Below are 14,552 nucleotides of genomic sequence, written 5' to 3' on the forward strand. Positions count from 1 at the left end.
TCAATGCAGAATCCTGTGGCAGGAAGGTAGTTTTAAGCAGTAGCCATCTCCCTGACCAACATTACATAGTTCTTCTATTAGCTGCCAATGTAAGATGAGTTACATTTTCAAATGTTTCTTCTCTGCCTTGCATGAGATGGAATACCTTGTTAACAAGTAGTGTTTCATTCACTGGTCCTTCTGAGAATTTAAAAAACTTTTCCAGAATGGTGAATTTAATTGGTGGGGCCCATCAAGTACTCCAAGACCTTTTAATTTGAGTTCAGTAATAACAACTTAAGCTACCCTAACATATTATATCTTTTTAAAAAATCTTATTTTTTTCCTCAGCACCAGGTGTGCTCACACTAAAAAATATTTCAGCTGATAATTCTGGCTTCTTCATATGCACCTCGAAAAATAAAATCAGAGCAGCCACCTGTAACATAACCTTAGCAGTAATGCCGCGTAAGTACCATGGCTAAGAAAAGCCAATTTAATTTGACTTAATTTTAATTGCTATGCAATTGTGATGAACTTATTGTAATGTAAAATCAAGTGTAGCACTTCTATTTTTATTGGGACTTTTATTTCATATATATATGTTAAACAAAGCTATTGGGCTAGACAATTACTGTGGCATAGTAAATCAGTATTTTTAAGTAGATTTTTCTTCAAAAATGTGCTGAGATTACATCACTTTAATAGAAATAAATATGTCTTAATTGTTAGTTAATTCAAATTAGTTATGTTGCATTCCCATTGCCAGCATTCTGCTGAGATAGAGAATAGTTTCAAGTGGAGTAACATGCTAGTGGAGCCACCATTGTTATTGCGGATATAAGATGAATGGGACTGCAGCAAAGTGCTCATGTCGACTTGTGCTCGGATTCCTTATTCCAGACAGCATGTAATGTTAATGGATGCAGTAGCTTGATTGTCTGAATTTGTAGAAGCTTTGCTAGAATTAAAAAAAAATATCCTAGTAGATTTCCCAAAGCGCTGCTCACCGTCAGTTCAAAGGATGGGCAGAAAAGTGGAGAATTTAGGTGGGAAGTGCAGTGTGGGGCGATGAGGTTAAACAATTGAGGATGATGAGAGCTGGAGTGGGATCAGCTTCCTCTGCTTCCAAATCTCTTGTATTTCTTTGTTGATCACCAATATGGAGGAAAGCAAGATTTGCCAAGAATTAACATGCATACTGTATCCTTTTTTTATTCATTCCCGGGATGTGGGGGTCGCTGGCAAAGCCCAGCATTTATTGCCCATCCTAATTGCCCTTGAGAAGGTGATGGTGAGCCACCGCCTTGAACCGCTGCAGTCTTTGTGGCGAAGGTACTATCACAGTGCTGTTGGGATTTTGACCCACGACGATGAAGGAACAGCGATCTATTTCCAAGTTAGGATGGTGTGTGACTTGGAGAGGAACTTTGAGGTGATAGTATTCCCATACATCTGCTGGCCTTATCCTTCTAGGTGGCAGAGGTTGTGGGTTTGGGAGGTGCTGCTAAAGAAATTTTTTTAGAAAGGGATCTGAGGTAAGCATAAGCACCGATAGAGATGATAGAATGTTATGTGAACCAATGGTATTTCAGAATTGTTGCAGCTTTGAAAATGCAATGCCGAGGAAGGGAACCAGTTGACATGGAATAATGTAGGATTTAAGTTTGGATAGTATTCTGGACATTTACCTTTGGGAGGAACCAGGAAAAACATGGTAGAACTTTTCCTAAGAAGTTGAAATGGGTTGGGTGGAGTTGATGGGTGGTCTTTGGAAGAAACTCTCCCGGTAGACCATATGTCATTTTCTCAATGCATGGTTGCTTGTGTTGTTAATAGTAACTTAGAGGGAGTCTTTGTATAACTAATTGTAAAAAAGAAATCAATACCAGTTGTACGAACCGTATTTAATGGAAAATAACACTGTTCTATGTACGAATTTATTTTCTTTTTTTCAGCATCAATGAACATTGCCTTTTATGCTGGAATTATTGGGGCTGGAATAGGCGGCCTAATAATCCTTGGCATCATTGTTTACTGCTGCTGTTGTCGTGGTAATGGAAAAACACCTGAAGATTATGAAATGGAGTAAGTAGAAATTACAATTGAAGCCCGATAATGGTAATACTGCTTGTTCTTGAAATAGTGCCATGAAATCTTTAACATCTGCCTCGACAGGTAAATAGAACCTCAGTTTAACATAAGAACAGGAGTAGGTCATACGGCCCCTCGAGCCTGCTCCGCCATTCAATAAGACAATGGCTGATCTGATCATGGACTCATCTCCACTTCCCTGCCCGCTCCCCATAACCCCTTATCCCCTTATCGTTTAAGAAACTGTCTATTTCTGTCAAATTTATTCAAAGTCCCAGCTTCCACAGCTCTCTGAGGCAGCGATTTCCACAGATTTACAAACCTCAGAAGAAATTTCTTCTCGTCTCTGTTTTAAATGGTCGGCCCCTTATTCTAAGATCGTGCCTTCTAGTTCTAGTCTCTCCCATCAGTGGAAACATCCTCTCTGCATCCACCTTGTCAAGCCCCTCATCTTATACGTTTCGCTAAGATCACCTCTCATTCTTCTGAATTCCAATGAGTAGAGGCCCAACCTGCTCGACCTTTCCTCATAAATCAACACCTTATCCCCAGAATCAATCTAGTGAACCTTCTCTGAACTGCCTCCAAAGCAAGTATATCCTTTCGTAAATATGGAAACCAAAACTGCACGCAGTATTCCAAGTGTGGCCTCACCAATACCTTATATAGCTGTAGTAAGACTTCCCTGCTTTTATACTCCATCCCCTTTGCAATAAACGCCAAGATACTATTGGCCTTCCTGATCACTTGCTGTACCTGCATACTATCCTTTTGTGTTTCATGCACAAGTACCCCAGGTCCCGCTGTACTGTGGCACTTTGCAATCTTTCTCCATTTAAACAATAATTTGCTCTTTGATTTTTTTTCTGCCAAAGTGCATGACCTCACTTTCCAACATTATACTCCATTTGCCAAATTTTTGTCCACTCACTTAGCCTGTCTATGTCCTTTTGCAGATTTTTTGTGTCCTCCTCACACATTGCTTTGCCTCCCATCTTTGTATCGTCAGCAAACTTGGCTACTTTACACTCAGTCCCTTCTTCCAAGTCGTTAATATAGATTGTAAATAGTTGGGATCCCTGCGGCACCCCACTAGTTACTGGTTGCCAACCAGAGAATTAACCATTTATCCCGTCTCTCTGTTTTCTGTTAGTTAGCCAATCCTCTATCCATGCTAATATATTATCCCCAACCCCGTGAACTTTTATCTTGTGCAGTAACCTTTTATGTGGCAACTTGTCAAATGCCTTCTGGAAGTCTAAATACACCACATCCACTGGTTCCCCTTTATCCACCCTGTACGTTACATCCTCAAAGAACTCCAGCAAATTTGTCAAACATGACTTCCCCTTCATAAATCCATGCTGACTCTGCCTGACCGAATTTTGCTTATCCAAATGTCCTTCTACTGCTTCTTTTATAATGGACTCCAACATTTTCCCAACCACAGATGTTAGGTTAACTGGTCTATAGTTTCCTGCTTTTTGTCTGCCTCCTTTTTAAAATAGGGGCATTACATTTACAGTTTTCCAATCTACTGGGACCTCCCCAGAATCCAGGGAATTTTGGTAAATTACAAGCAATGCATCCACAATCCCTGCCGCTACTTCTCTTAAGACCCTCGGATGAAAGCCATCAGGTTCAGGGGATTTATCTGCCTTTAGTTCCATTATCTTACTGAGTACCACCTCCTTAGTGATTGTGATTGTGATTGTGTTACGTTCCTCCCCAACCCCCCCTCCCCCTATAGCCCTTTGACTATCCACTGTGGAATATTGTTAATGTCCTCTACCGTAAAGACTGATACAAAATATTTGTTCAGAGTTTCTGCCATCTCCATGTTCCCCATTACTAATTCCCCGATCTCGTCCTCTAAGGGACCAACATTTACTTCAGCCACCATTTTCCTTTTTATATACCTATAGAAACTCTTGCTATCTGTTTTTATGTTTAACATCTCATCCCAAGGATGGCATAACCACAATGGTGGGCATCCAGTTGCAAATCCTTTTTTACGCATTAGAGAAGTGGTGAAAGCGTTTCAAAAATAAACAAACTGAACTTGAATAATACTGATGTGAGGCACTGGATGGCTGGGTTGTTTCTGATTGGCTGCGATTTAGTTAATTCATGGCAAGCCCCTCTCCCAATGCGTGTTTGATTTATTTTCAGGTTCCCATATAATTTTGAACCGAGCAAATTTTAGCCGGAGTGTGTCTCTCAGTGCTACAAGTGTCCCCAGCCATATACCTCCCACAACTCCTTGTTCTCAATCAAAAGCAAAATACTGTAGATGCAGGAAATCTGAAATAAAAAAGGTCATTGGCCTGAAAGATTAACTCAGTTTCTCTCTCCACAGATGCTGTCTGACCTGCTGAGAATTTTCCAGCATTTTCTGGCTTTGTCCTTGCCTCTTCGCTTTTGCTCTTCTTTAACTGCCTGACTCACTGGTTTTCTATGAAAGGAGACAGAGATACAAACTGAAGTGGAGAAGTAAAATGAAATAGAAATGTGTGAAAGAGAGCGGGATCAATTTCTTTCCGATTTTCCAGTATCCTTAGTTAGAAGGACATGTCGGGTTGCCAACCCTAAAGGATTGTCCTGGAGGCTCCAGGAATTAAGAATTAAATCTCTTGGGTACTGCTGCAAGCAACCTGGGAGAAAAATCATCGGGGCATTAAAATAAATTGTGTATTGTTCCCATTTTCTTCAAACACTTTTGTTCCTGAGTTATAAAAAAAAAAGAGAGATGGTAATAAAGGGCAGGATGGTTGGAGGTAGGAATCTTGTGATGAAATCTCCGGGAATATGTCTAACCAGAGTTGGCAAGAGTAGCTGAATGCTGATTGTAAAATGTTTCCCAAACTGATGAATTAGATTGATTTTTTAGCTTTATCATCAAGTATTACCTGTTGCGTAAGCGAGCTGCGCTCAAATGCGGGATTAAAAAAATAGGTATAATATACATTTGCAACAGAGTGTCAAGATTTTGCTACTAAAAAAAGTATGCCTACTCCTGCAGAACTGAAGTATCAGTATACTGTTGAGGCTAGGGTTATCTGTTATGGAGTTCATTCCTACCAGGGAGTTCTGTACTGGAAATGGGTCAGCTCCCTGCTTTTGCTGCAGTTTTTTCCTCTGCCTCAGTTTGGTTGGTTTGGGGTATTTTGTTTACACCGTTTTCTCTTCCTACTGGTGTACAGTTGGTGATGTCACCTGAAGTCCCAAACTGGCTCTTAATATCTACCGCCTCAGGAGATATGGAGTTTGCCAAAACAAAAAAGGAGCGAACTCGATGAACAAATAAACTTTTCATGTTCCACATTTTCCTTATGTTAAAGAGGTTAATGCTGTTGCTGTGTTTTACAGGGATCCACAGTACAGGAGGGAAGGCGAAGAGGAGGAGGATGAAGAAGAGTTACCAGGGCGAGATTCTGAAAAGCGTGATTATCGGGGGGCCTACTATGATGAAGTTCCTCACGAGAATGATGGCGAGTACGCTCGCAATTCTACTGCAAAAGCTCCATTGGCACCTCCGAATAAACCAAAAAATGTGCCAGAGAATTATGATGTGTAAAAAGAGCTGTTCTCTAATAGTAGCTTTAGTTCAATGGGTGAAATAATTTGGGTCTTGAAATTACAAAATGAAATAGTGAGCTAGTGTGATGGTTTCATATAATTATACTATATGTACAAGTAAACAAAAGGTTCATTTTTTTAAAATGCACTTTTTCTATAGTTTTTGATGTCATCTTCCAAGTATCTCTTTGGATTTCAGTTACCTCAAAAGTGGAAAATCTAAGTATCATTTTCACTATTTCAAATCCAGCAGTAGTATTTTGCGGCTTTTTATTCTGGTACTATTGTTTTACAGGAAAGTAATTCTGTTGCTTTAAAATAAAAAAAATTGTTCAAATGTGGGCAATTGCATAGTTTTAGTCAAATAACTTAGAATATCCTGTAACAAAATCAAAGATAGTCAACATCCCTTAATCTGGAACATGGCTTTTTTAAACAGTGGTCTGATTGTAATTGGAATATGTCTGCTTCTCTTTTTACATAATCATATGGGGAAAATCACAGGGCTCATCAGAGAAATGCTTCAGAGATTATTTTGTTAAATGAAAGCAGAGCAGATTTGATAGAGGTGTTTAAAATCACGAAGGACTTAGATAAGAGTAAATAAAGAGAAACTGTTTCCAGTGACTGAAGGGTCGATAATCGAAGGGCACAGATTTAAAGTTATTGGCAAAAGAACCAGAGGCGATATGAGAAAAAACTTTTTAATGTAATGAGTAGTTAGGATTTGGAATGCACTGTCTGATAGGTTGGTGAAAATGAATTCAAAGTAGCTTTCAAGAGGTAATTAGATGACAAATATTTGCAGGGATATGGGGAAAGAGCTGAGGAGTGGGACTAACCAAATTACTCTTCAAAAGAGCTGGCACAGACTTGATTGGCTGAATGGCCTCATTATGTGCTATACTATTCTATGAAAGAGAAATAACTAGAGAAAATATTTGGTAACCAGTCATTTTTTTTCTCAACTAATTATGGTATTGTTGACTTGGGTTATATCTTCATTGCTGTCATAACAATCCTCTTAACTACCATGCAGACCAAGTTGTAGGTAACACTAAAGCAGCTTACCAGAAATTCCAGGCCGATCCCAAAAAATATTTGCTATAATCTTATTTTTCCTATGTCCTAGCCAATCACTTCTGCAATTCTTAAGATGGAGGTGGGGAGGAATACTGGCGTGATGTTTTGGGCCCCTATTGTGCTACACTGTGTTCAGCTAGTAAAACGTATGGCCTGTAGCTTAAAGGGAATATAGGTTTGGAGTGGTCAATGTGTTTGTGAAAAATGATCTGAATGAATCAGTGAGATTGATAAACTAACTTCTTCCCATTCTTACATTCTCGTGCTATAAGAATCCACACGTGATATTTTCAAACTGATGTATTTTTGACAGTTGTAAATACCACAATTGTGATGCCACGTCACTACTCTGATAGCACAGCAAGCTATCATGTTTCTGGGCATGTTTAGAAGAAGAAACTATTGGATTTTTACCCAAACATTGGTATTATAGAGTAGAATTATGGAATCATGCAGCACAGGAGGCCATTTGTCATTGTGCCTTTGAAAGAGGTATTTAATGGGAACTTTATTTTAATTGCATTGGTAAGGATTACCTGTTTAACTTGCGTATACACATTAATCATGAGTCATAAGGTTATATTAATAGGTAGTATTGAGAAATTGGGGAGTAATTGAATGGAGAGGCTCTCATCTCATAAACCATGAGTGAAGCTTGACCATCTTGTCAAAGGTGTGAAAGCAGAAGTTCCAACTGAGGTTCTGTTTCTATTGATGAGTTTGTATTCTGTATGATATACTTTATAGTTTTCTTTAAAAAAAATTTAATTGAAATTGGTTTGATCTGCTTACCAGCACTAATGAAATATAATTTTCTGCTATTCTGTTATGGTTAGTAGAATAAGGAACTTTTTAATATTGAGATGTAATGCATGCATAGTGATAAGTTTGCTACCATTCTAAAAACATTTTGCTATAAATAACAATTTGTATAACAATTGTAAAGAATTTGTCTATTAAAAGGGTCTTGGATAAAATGCCTTCATGCAGTTTACCAGTTTCACAAGCCTATTGTGATCGAGTAAAATAAGTCACAATAAATTCCAGTGGCAGTTTTGAAAATTTCTTTTTTGTTAATTGCTGCTGAACTTTGAATTTGAGTTGTACATTTTGTGTGTTTAGCTCTTAAATGCTGTACAACTATGACATCGTAATCATTGAATAAGGAAATGAATATAGTGATTTGAAGAGACCTGTTAATGTTATCCAAGGTGTGGTTTGTGCTAAATGTGGACAATTGGGAATTGCCATTCTTAACTTCAATATTTGCAACCATCATTTGGGGGTACAGTAATACTTCAATAATTGTTAAAACTGAAGTTTGAACTTTTACAAATATGCTGTATATTCTACTAATCTGGTGGAAGAAATCAAGTATGAAATCACTCATTAACAAGTACTGAATTTGGAAATTATCCTTTGCTTTCAAAAATGAGTTCACAAATTGATCATTTGTGCCAATAAAACAGTTCATGTTCCAAAGTACTTTCACATTTTCAGTGTTTTAAAATGTAATGCATTTATAAGATGCATGTAGGTTCAACTTTTGCCTTAATTGTATTGACTGCAATGTATAAAGGTCTTTTAATAAATGTTTTATAGACTGTTCATTTTAAGGCATTTGGTTTTGTTTTAATTTGTAATGGCAAAATGCTGAAATTTTCAGGTCCCATTAAGGCCAGTAGTGTATAACTGTCTCCTATTATAAGCCTAATCAGGACTGAACTGAAGTCTCATTCAATCATGCCCCTGAAATTCTGATTGACTCAGATTTTGTTGCAGTTACACCCATCTGGTCAAGTGATGAGTATTCCATCGAAGTTGTGACTTGAAGATGGTGGAGACTACGTCATAGGAACAGGTGGTGGCCATTTAGCCCCTTGAGCCTGTTCTGCTATTCAATGAGATTATGGCTGATCTGCGACCTAACTCCATATACCTACTTGTGTCCCATATCCCGTAATACCTTTGATAGATATGTTAACCAATCTCAGATTTAAAATTAATTGATCTTGCATCAATTGCTGTTTGCGAAAGAGTTCCAAATTTCTACCACCCTTAATGTGTAGTGTATCCTAATTTCATTATGAAAGGTTTGGATCTAATTTTTAGACTATACCTCCTAGTCCTAGACATCCTGACCAGCAGAAATAATTTCTCTCTATCTACCCCATCTGTTCCCTTAGCCTTCTAAATTCTGGGAATACAACCCTAGTTTGTGTAATCTCTCCTCCTATGCAAACCCACGCTGCACTCCCTTCAAAGCTAATATATCCTTCTTAAGGTGTGATGCTCAGAACTACTCCCAGTACTTCAGATGTGGTCTAACCGGAGCTTTGTATAGCAGTAGCATAACTTCAAGCCCCCTTGTATCCTAGTCCTGTGCCTTTCGGTATTCTCCGAAGGGCCCATCAAGGCAATCTTCGCTGCCTGCTTACGACCACAATAGCCCCATCTTCCACTCACTGACCTTACCACCTAGCATGCCCATGGGAGGCTAATCTTGGCAAACTCTTTCTCATTTGCCTCTCCACCCATCCTATTGCTGACACATTTCCCTCCAGAATGCCACTTGTGAACAAGGCCTGTGCCATCCATAACCTTATTGTGGATGACTGCATTGACATCATAGCCTTGAAGGAAACATGGCTCACTTGTGACAACTTGCCTTTTACTGAAGCCTCCCCGCCTGTTTATACTTTGGACCACTTAACAGTTTGGGCAATCACTGCACCTCGCCATGGTCTCTCCCCCTACTCCTCTGGTACCTTCTGTTTTGTATCATTCTCTGCCATCCATTCTCATTCTGTCCTCTCTGTCTCTATACTGAGCCACTCTTCATCCTTGGTAATTTCAACTGCAATCTGAACTCACCTTGCCTTCTCGAGTTCACTGCCCCCACCCGCTTCGCCATATAAACCTTCCTATCCATATTCAAGTCCATCACCACCCCCCGCCCCCGTCCTTGCCATCTCATGTGGCCTCTGTTCTCGTCTCAATCACAAGATAATTTAACTTCCTTTCATCACTTGCCACAAATCCCCCTTCTTGCATCCAAACTCAATCCTTCTGCATATGCCCCTGAAACAAAAAACTCCCCCAGCTCACTTACAAAAGCATTTTCAAACTCCCAACTGTGTAGCCCGAGTCCATTGGCTATATTTCTGCAGCCATTGATCAACTAAATCTTTTTCACCTCCTCCACCATTGATGCCCTAGTCCCCAGTAAAACCCTTACTTTCTCCCACGCTGGTACAACCCCCCATCTTCGCTCCCTTAAGACCAAGAGGTGCAGACTTGAATCTATATGGCACACAACTGGTTTAGCTAGTCATCGCCAGATCTGGCTAGAGCACATCTAACACAATCGAGCCCTGCTCTCCTGTCAAAACTTCTCGCTACGCCATCTTCCTGAAATGCAAAGATAACACTGCCTCTTTTCTCCACTACTGCACCCCCACGCGCCCTTTCCTGGTCCCCATGCTAGACGATGATGTAAACCGTTTCCTCTTCTCAGCAAATGTGTGGAGATAATTAAGTAATTACAATACAAGGGCCCACCAAAGGGCTGACACCGAAGTTGCATAATATGGGCGCTGTAAAATAGTGGAAGGGATGGTCCAGTTGAACAAAGGAGATACCACGAGGAACAAAAAAAAACTTGACTCAGGCTCCAGGGCATATCTCTGACTTGGAGGAGGTGGGGGGGGGGGGGGGGGGGCGGCAGGGAGAAAGAGAGAGGAAAAAGAGAGAGGAAACGGGAATGACCTAACTGCGCAGATGACCAACATTAGATTCTCAAGTATGTTTTTTTGCACATTATAAAAACTATTGCTTGTAACTACAGCGACCCAGGTTAGGAACCAATATGGCCACACAAAGTTCTTGGAAAAAAATTGAGTAATTTGATTTGTTACTTTCTTCATTGCTCCTGAATGAAGGCAAATGTTTAGATTTTTTTTTAAATTGTGGATTTGATTGGAAAAAAAAAAATCAGATGAGTCAATTAGCATGCCTCACTTAATATAAGGGATTTGAGGTAGATTCAAACCTTTAAATTAGATCACATTATACAGTTAATAATCTTGCAAAAAGTTTATAGCTCTTCTGCCAATAAGGTAATGGCAGTTTAAAAAAAAATTAGCTCACAAAAGGTTGCAATACCCTGCTGAGAGCTCGAGTCCACTAAATTGCAGTTGGCACTGATTGCAGATGACTAACCAACCCCAGTAAAACCAAAGCCTCCATATAAACCATGAGGTTTATTTTTGATTTAATAAAACCTTAAACAATACTTGAGTGAAAGGCTATAACCTGACCTGAACTCTTGATACTATTAGGCTCGTGATTTATGGCAACATCTCAAATCAAATTTGGGAGGGAAACCACACGACTTGCTGTTTTATAACAGCAGTGATATGCCACTATTGCTATAGAACAGCAAATCCTCTGGCTCACTGTGATTAGAGGGACTTAAGTCAAGTTGTATTTTTACAAGATTTTTTTTTTTAAATTGTATTTTCAGGATTCAATTCTAGTCTATCCATTTTCTATGAATCGATGGCCTCAAATGTCATATGTAGCTTTAAGTGTGTACTCAATTTAATCTAAAAAAAAACCCAGGGTACACAGCAATATAACATATTGGAGGCAAGTGGAGGGGTACGAGTTATCCTCACCCAGCCACTAACTTTGGTAGAATAGCCACGAAAACCCCAGAAAAACAAGGGCAATGCTGTTTACCATGGGTTTCTGCTGAAATTATGGCAAATGAGTGGAAAAGACCTCGAATATTCACCCTTCTAGTTTAGGCACGTTGGGGAGCAGAGGATGTCATGGGATTTACCACTGCTGGTAAGATTGTGGACTTTGGTAGCGAGAGAGGGGTGATCCTCGAGTTTGGTAGAACTGGGATTGAGTTCTGCAGCATTAGGGTTGTCAATAATAGTTTGCCTGAAATATTTTTGCTCAAACATTCCAAAATTCCCTTCCCTTATTTTCTCTATAGATTAGACTTTTTGATCTGAAAGTATAAACCAACCACAGCTGCCTACAATAATTAGTTTTTGTCTTTGAAAAGCTTCAGTATTCAATTGTGTGTGAGAAATGATAAAGCTCAAATCATTTTGCAACAGGAAGACGACACAAAGTATTCTATTTTCAAATTTTTAAAGTATCTGTTTACAAAATAAAGATAAAGGGTACTTTCTTCACATACCTTGTTGTCTCTGGCTAGCTGGCCCAACCTACTTCATTTAATAAACATGCAAACTCAATTTAGCGTTCACTAATATTTAGCACTGCGGTTTGCTTTTAAAAAAAAACATTTTCCAAACTTCTCATCTGTACAAAATTATTGTATCACAATCACAAGCTCAAAATATTTTTTATTTAACAAGTTTAACCAATAATTTCAGGAACAATCATTCAGAACACAATGAACATACTGAGGAATTTAGTATTTTTCCAGCAAATTGCCACATTTTTAGTTAAAGAACATGAATTTTTAATATACATTCTCAATATCAAATCACATGTCAGACTCATCTATTTTTCTATTAAGATTGATCTTGTTTTAAATGTACCCCCCCACCTCCCCCCCCAAAAATTGGGATCTTAACTTGTTACAATCATGCAATTGTAATCATTGCAAATGCAATCCCTGAAACAGTTCGTTACCAAGTTTTATATTGTGATATTGGGGCATTACATCTGATGCATTACTTATGCACAAAATTATTAGCCTCAAACATTAAGTTAGAACCAACTATATTAAGTGTTTTTCTTTATAACAAGTCTTGAAAATTGTTAAATGCAACTATTGCTGAAATCCTGGTAGTGGGCGGGTTGGGAAATTCAGCCATGCAGCCAGAGCACCTCTTCCTCTCCCAAACTGTGCTGCAATAGAGTAACCCCTCAAATTGGACGCTGAAACACAACTTTTATCTATGGTATACAAAAAAGGTAGAGGGTAAGACACATTCAGTTCAATATAGAATACATTTTAATGCACCAATGATTTATGAAAGCAAAACTAATTACTGACATCACTGGCCCCTACCTAATCTGTTTTTAAAACAAGTTGGTTCACCATTATGGAAATTAAACATGCAATTCCATTACTATACATAATTTAGTAAAAATCATTTACAAGTTTCTGGGCATTGGAGCGCATTTACCTATACACTGGACGAATCATATACTTTCAATGGTTTTGGTCGAGTTACTGGAATCAATTGTGAACTTTCTTTTGATCATTTCTAGAACTCTACCAAGTTGATTCTTTCAAAGTAATACCTGTACATAGTCATTTCAAAAAATTTAATTATAAACATATATTTCATGATTTAAGGTTTCAGCATTGCTCCTCTCCTAAAATTAATTTGTTGAACATTCAGCGGTCCATGAAGATGAAGAAGGCAATTCAGCCATTTAGCTCACCACAAAATCCATTTAACAGCATTTATAACTCACTTGAATCAATGGCTATAATTTTCTGAAGTCCAGAGCTATGTCATAGCTGAAAAAGCCATTCACAACCAATTAGCCAATCCCAAAATGTCTGGTGGCCATAACATTCAACCAATAGTTTACAGCATATTGGAAGCAGTAGAATCTTAAAACATTTTATTTTAGTAAGGAATTGCTACTAATGGCCAGAGATTTTGTTTATTGAAGTGAGTAAAAATGCAATTTTAGAAGTGTCCACCGAGGTCTAATGGGAACAATTCTATTAGTCAATATGAGTATACCGTAAATCCCATACATTCTTCACACTAAATTGAAGTTTAAGATAATTAAAGCAGTAACAGGTATTCAGGAAAACTAATTTCTGCTTACCATAGATGCTAGAAGCCGTAGCTTCAATGGGTGAATGGAAATATCGGCTGGTCATATTATTCTCAGCAGGTTTTGATTGCTTTTAAAAAGATCAGAAAATTGTGTGTTCAATTCTGCCATTTTTTTTCCCCCAAAATGATTCTCATTTAAAATTCCTTTCTGACAGCTTACATAGGGTAATCTCCCCCTCCTAAATTATCATCCTGTTTCTCACCAATACTCTGGGCCACAGGTGCTTGTATCTGTAATCTCACCTAATTAGTTGTTCTTGGCATGAGAACCTACAGAAGGATTGGCATGGGAGACATCACAATTGAGCCCAATCCCATCTTTAGCAAAAGCTCGCTTGTATTTTCCACTGGGGAGATGTAGGAAATCCTGGTTGATTACCTCCTTTAGTATTCATAATATCAATCCAGCAAATATCTGCTAACTCAACTTAGATCAAGGATTGTATCTGGAACCTTTCTGGGCTGCATTACTACATCCGGTGTGTTTATCCAGTGAGCCATCATGGTGATTGTTTAATAGATCTGAAGATGTGGAGAACCATTTTTTTTTAATTAATTGTGCCAGCAATCTTCCAGACAGGTTTATTTTAATTTTAGACATATCTGGAAAATTCCTTTAACACTTAACATACAATGAAAAGTCTGTATATTTTCAACTCAAAGTGTACTGCAATATACTTGAAAAATGCTGACTCCCAGATACATGGGAATTCTCTTTGTAAAATTATTTTTATACGGCTGAGAGGCTGATGGTGGTAGACTTAGGATTGAATGCCAGTAATAGCAAATGAAGGGTGATCTCATGGAAACATATAAACCTTTTACAGGACTCAACAGGGTAGATGCAGGGAGGATGCTTCCCCTATCTGGGGAGTCGAGAACCAGGGGTCACAGTCTCAGAATAAGGGGTCAGCCATCTAGGATTGAGATGAGGAGAAATTTCTTCACTCAGAGGGTTGTGATTCT

General features: G+C 38.5%; 2 protein-coding genes across 3 annotated transcripts in view; one reads left to right on the forward strand and one right to left on the reverse strand.

Moving 5' to 3' along the window:
- Positions 1-8,309, forward strand: part of LOC139275772 (cell surface A33 antigen-like) — a 43,371-nt gene extending 35,062 nt beyond the window's left edge. Inside the window, exons 5-7 of the mRNA XM_070892971.1 lie at positions 331-447; positions 1,938-2,067; positions 5,443-8,309. Of these exons, the coding sequence (XP_070749072.1) occupies positions 331-447; positions 1,938-2,067; positions 5,443-5,650 (455 nt within the window). The 3' untranslated portion in view covers positions 5,651-8,309. The remainder of the gene's footprint in view (positions 1-330; positions 448-1,937; positions 2,068-5,442) is intronic.
- A 3,793-nt stretch (positions 8,310-12,102) lies between these two features.
- Positions 12,103-14,552, reverse strand: part of LOC139276104 (protein maelstrom homolog) — a 30,607-nt gene continuing 28,157 nt past the window's right edge. For both annotated transcript variants that reach the window (XM_070893591.1, XM_070893590.1), the window contains exons 11-12: positions 13,576-13,654; positions 12,103-12,681 (exon numbers count right to left, since the gene is read on the reverse strand). In XM_070893591.1, the coding sequence (XP_070749692.1) occupies positions 12,554-12,681; positions 13,576-13,654 (207 nt within the window). In that variant the 3' untranslated portion in view covers positions 12,103-12,553. The remainder of the gene's footprint in view (positions 12,682-13,575; positions 13,655-14,552) is intronic.

Source organism: Pristiophorus japonicus, chromosome 11 (assembly GCF_044704955.1).
Source record: "Pristiophorus japonicus isolate sPriJap1 chromosome 11, sPriJap1.hap1, whole genome shotgun sequence".
Lineage (NCBI taxonomy): Eukaryota > Metazoa > Chordata > Chondrichthyes > Pristiophoridae > Pristiophorus > Pristiophorus japonicus.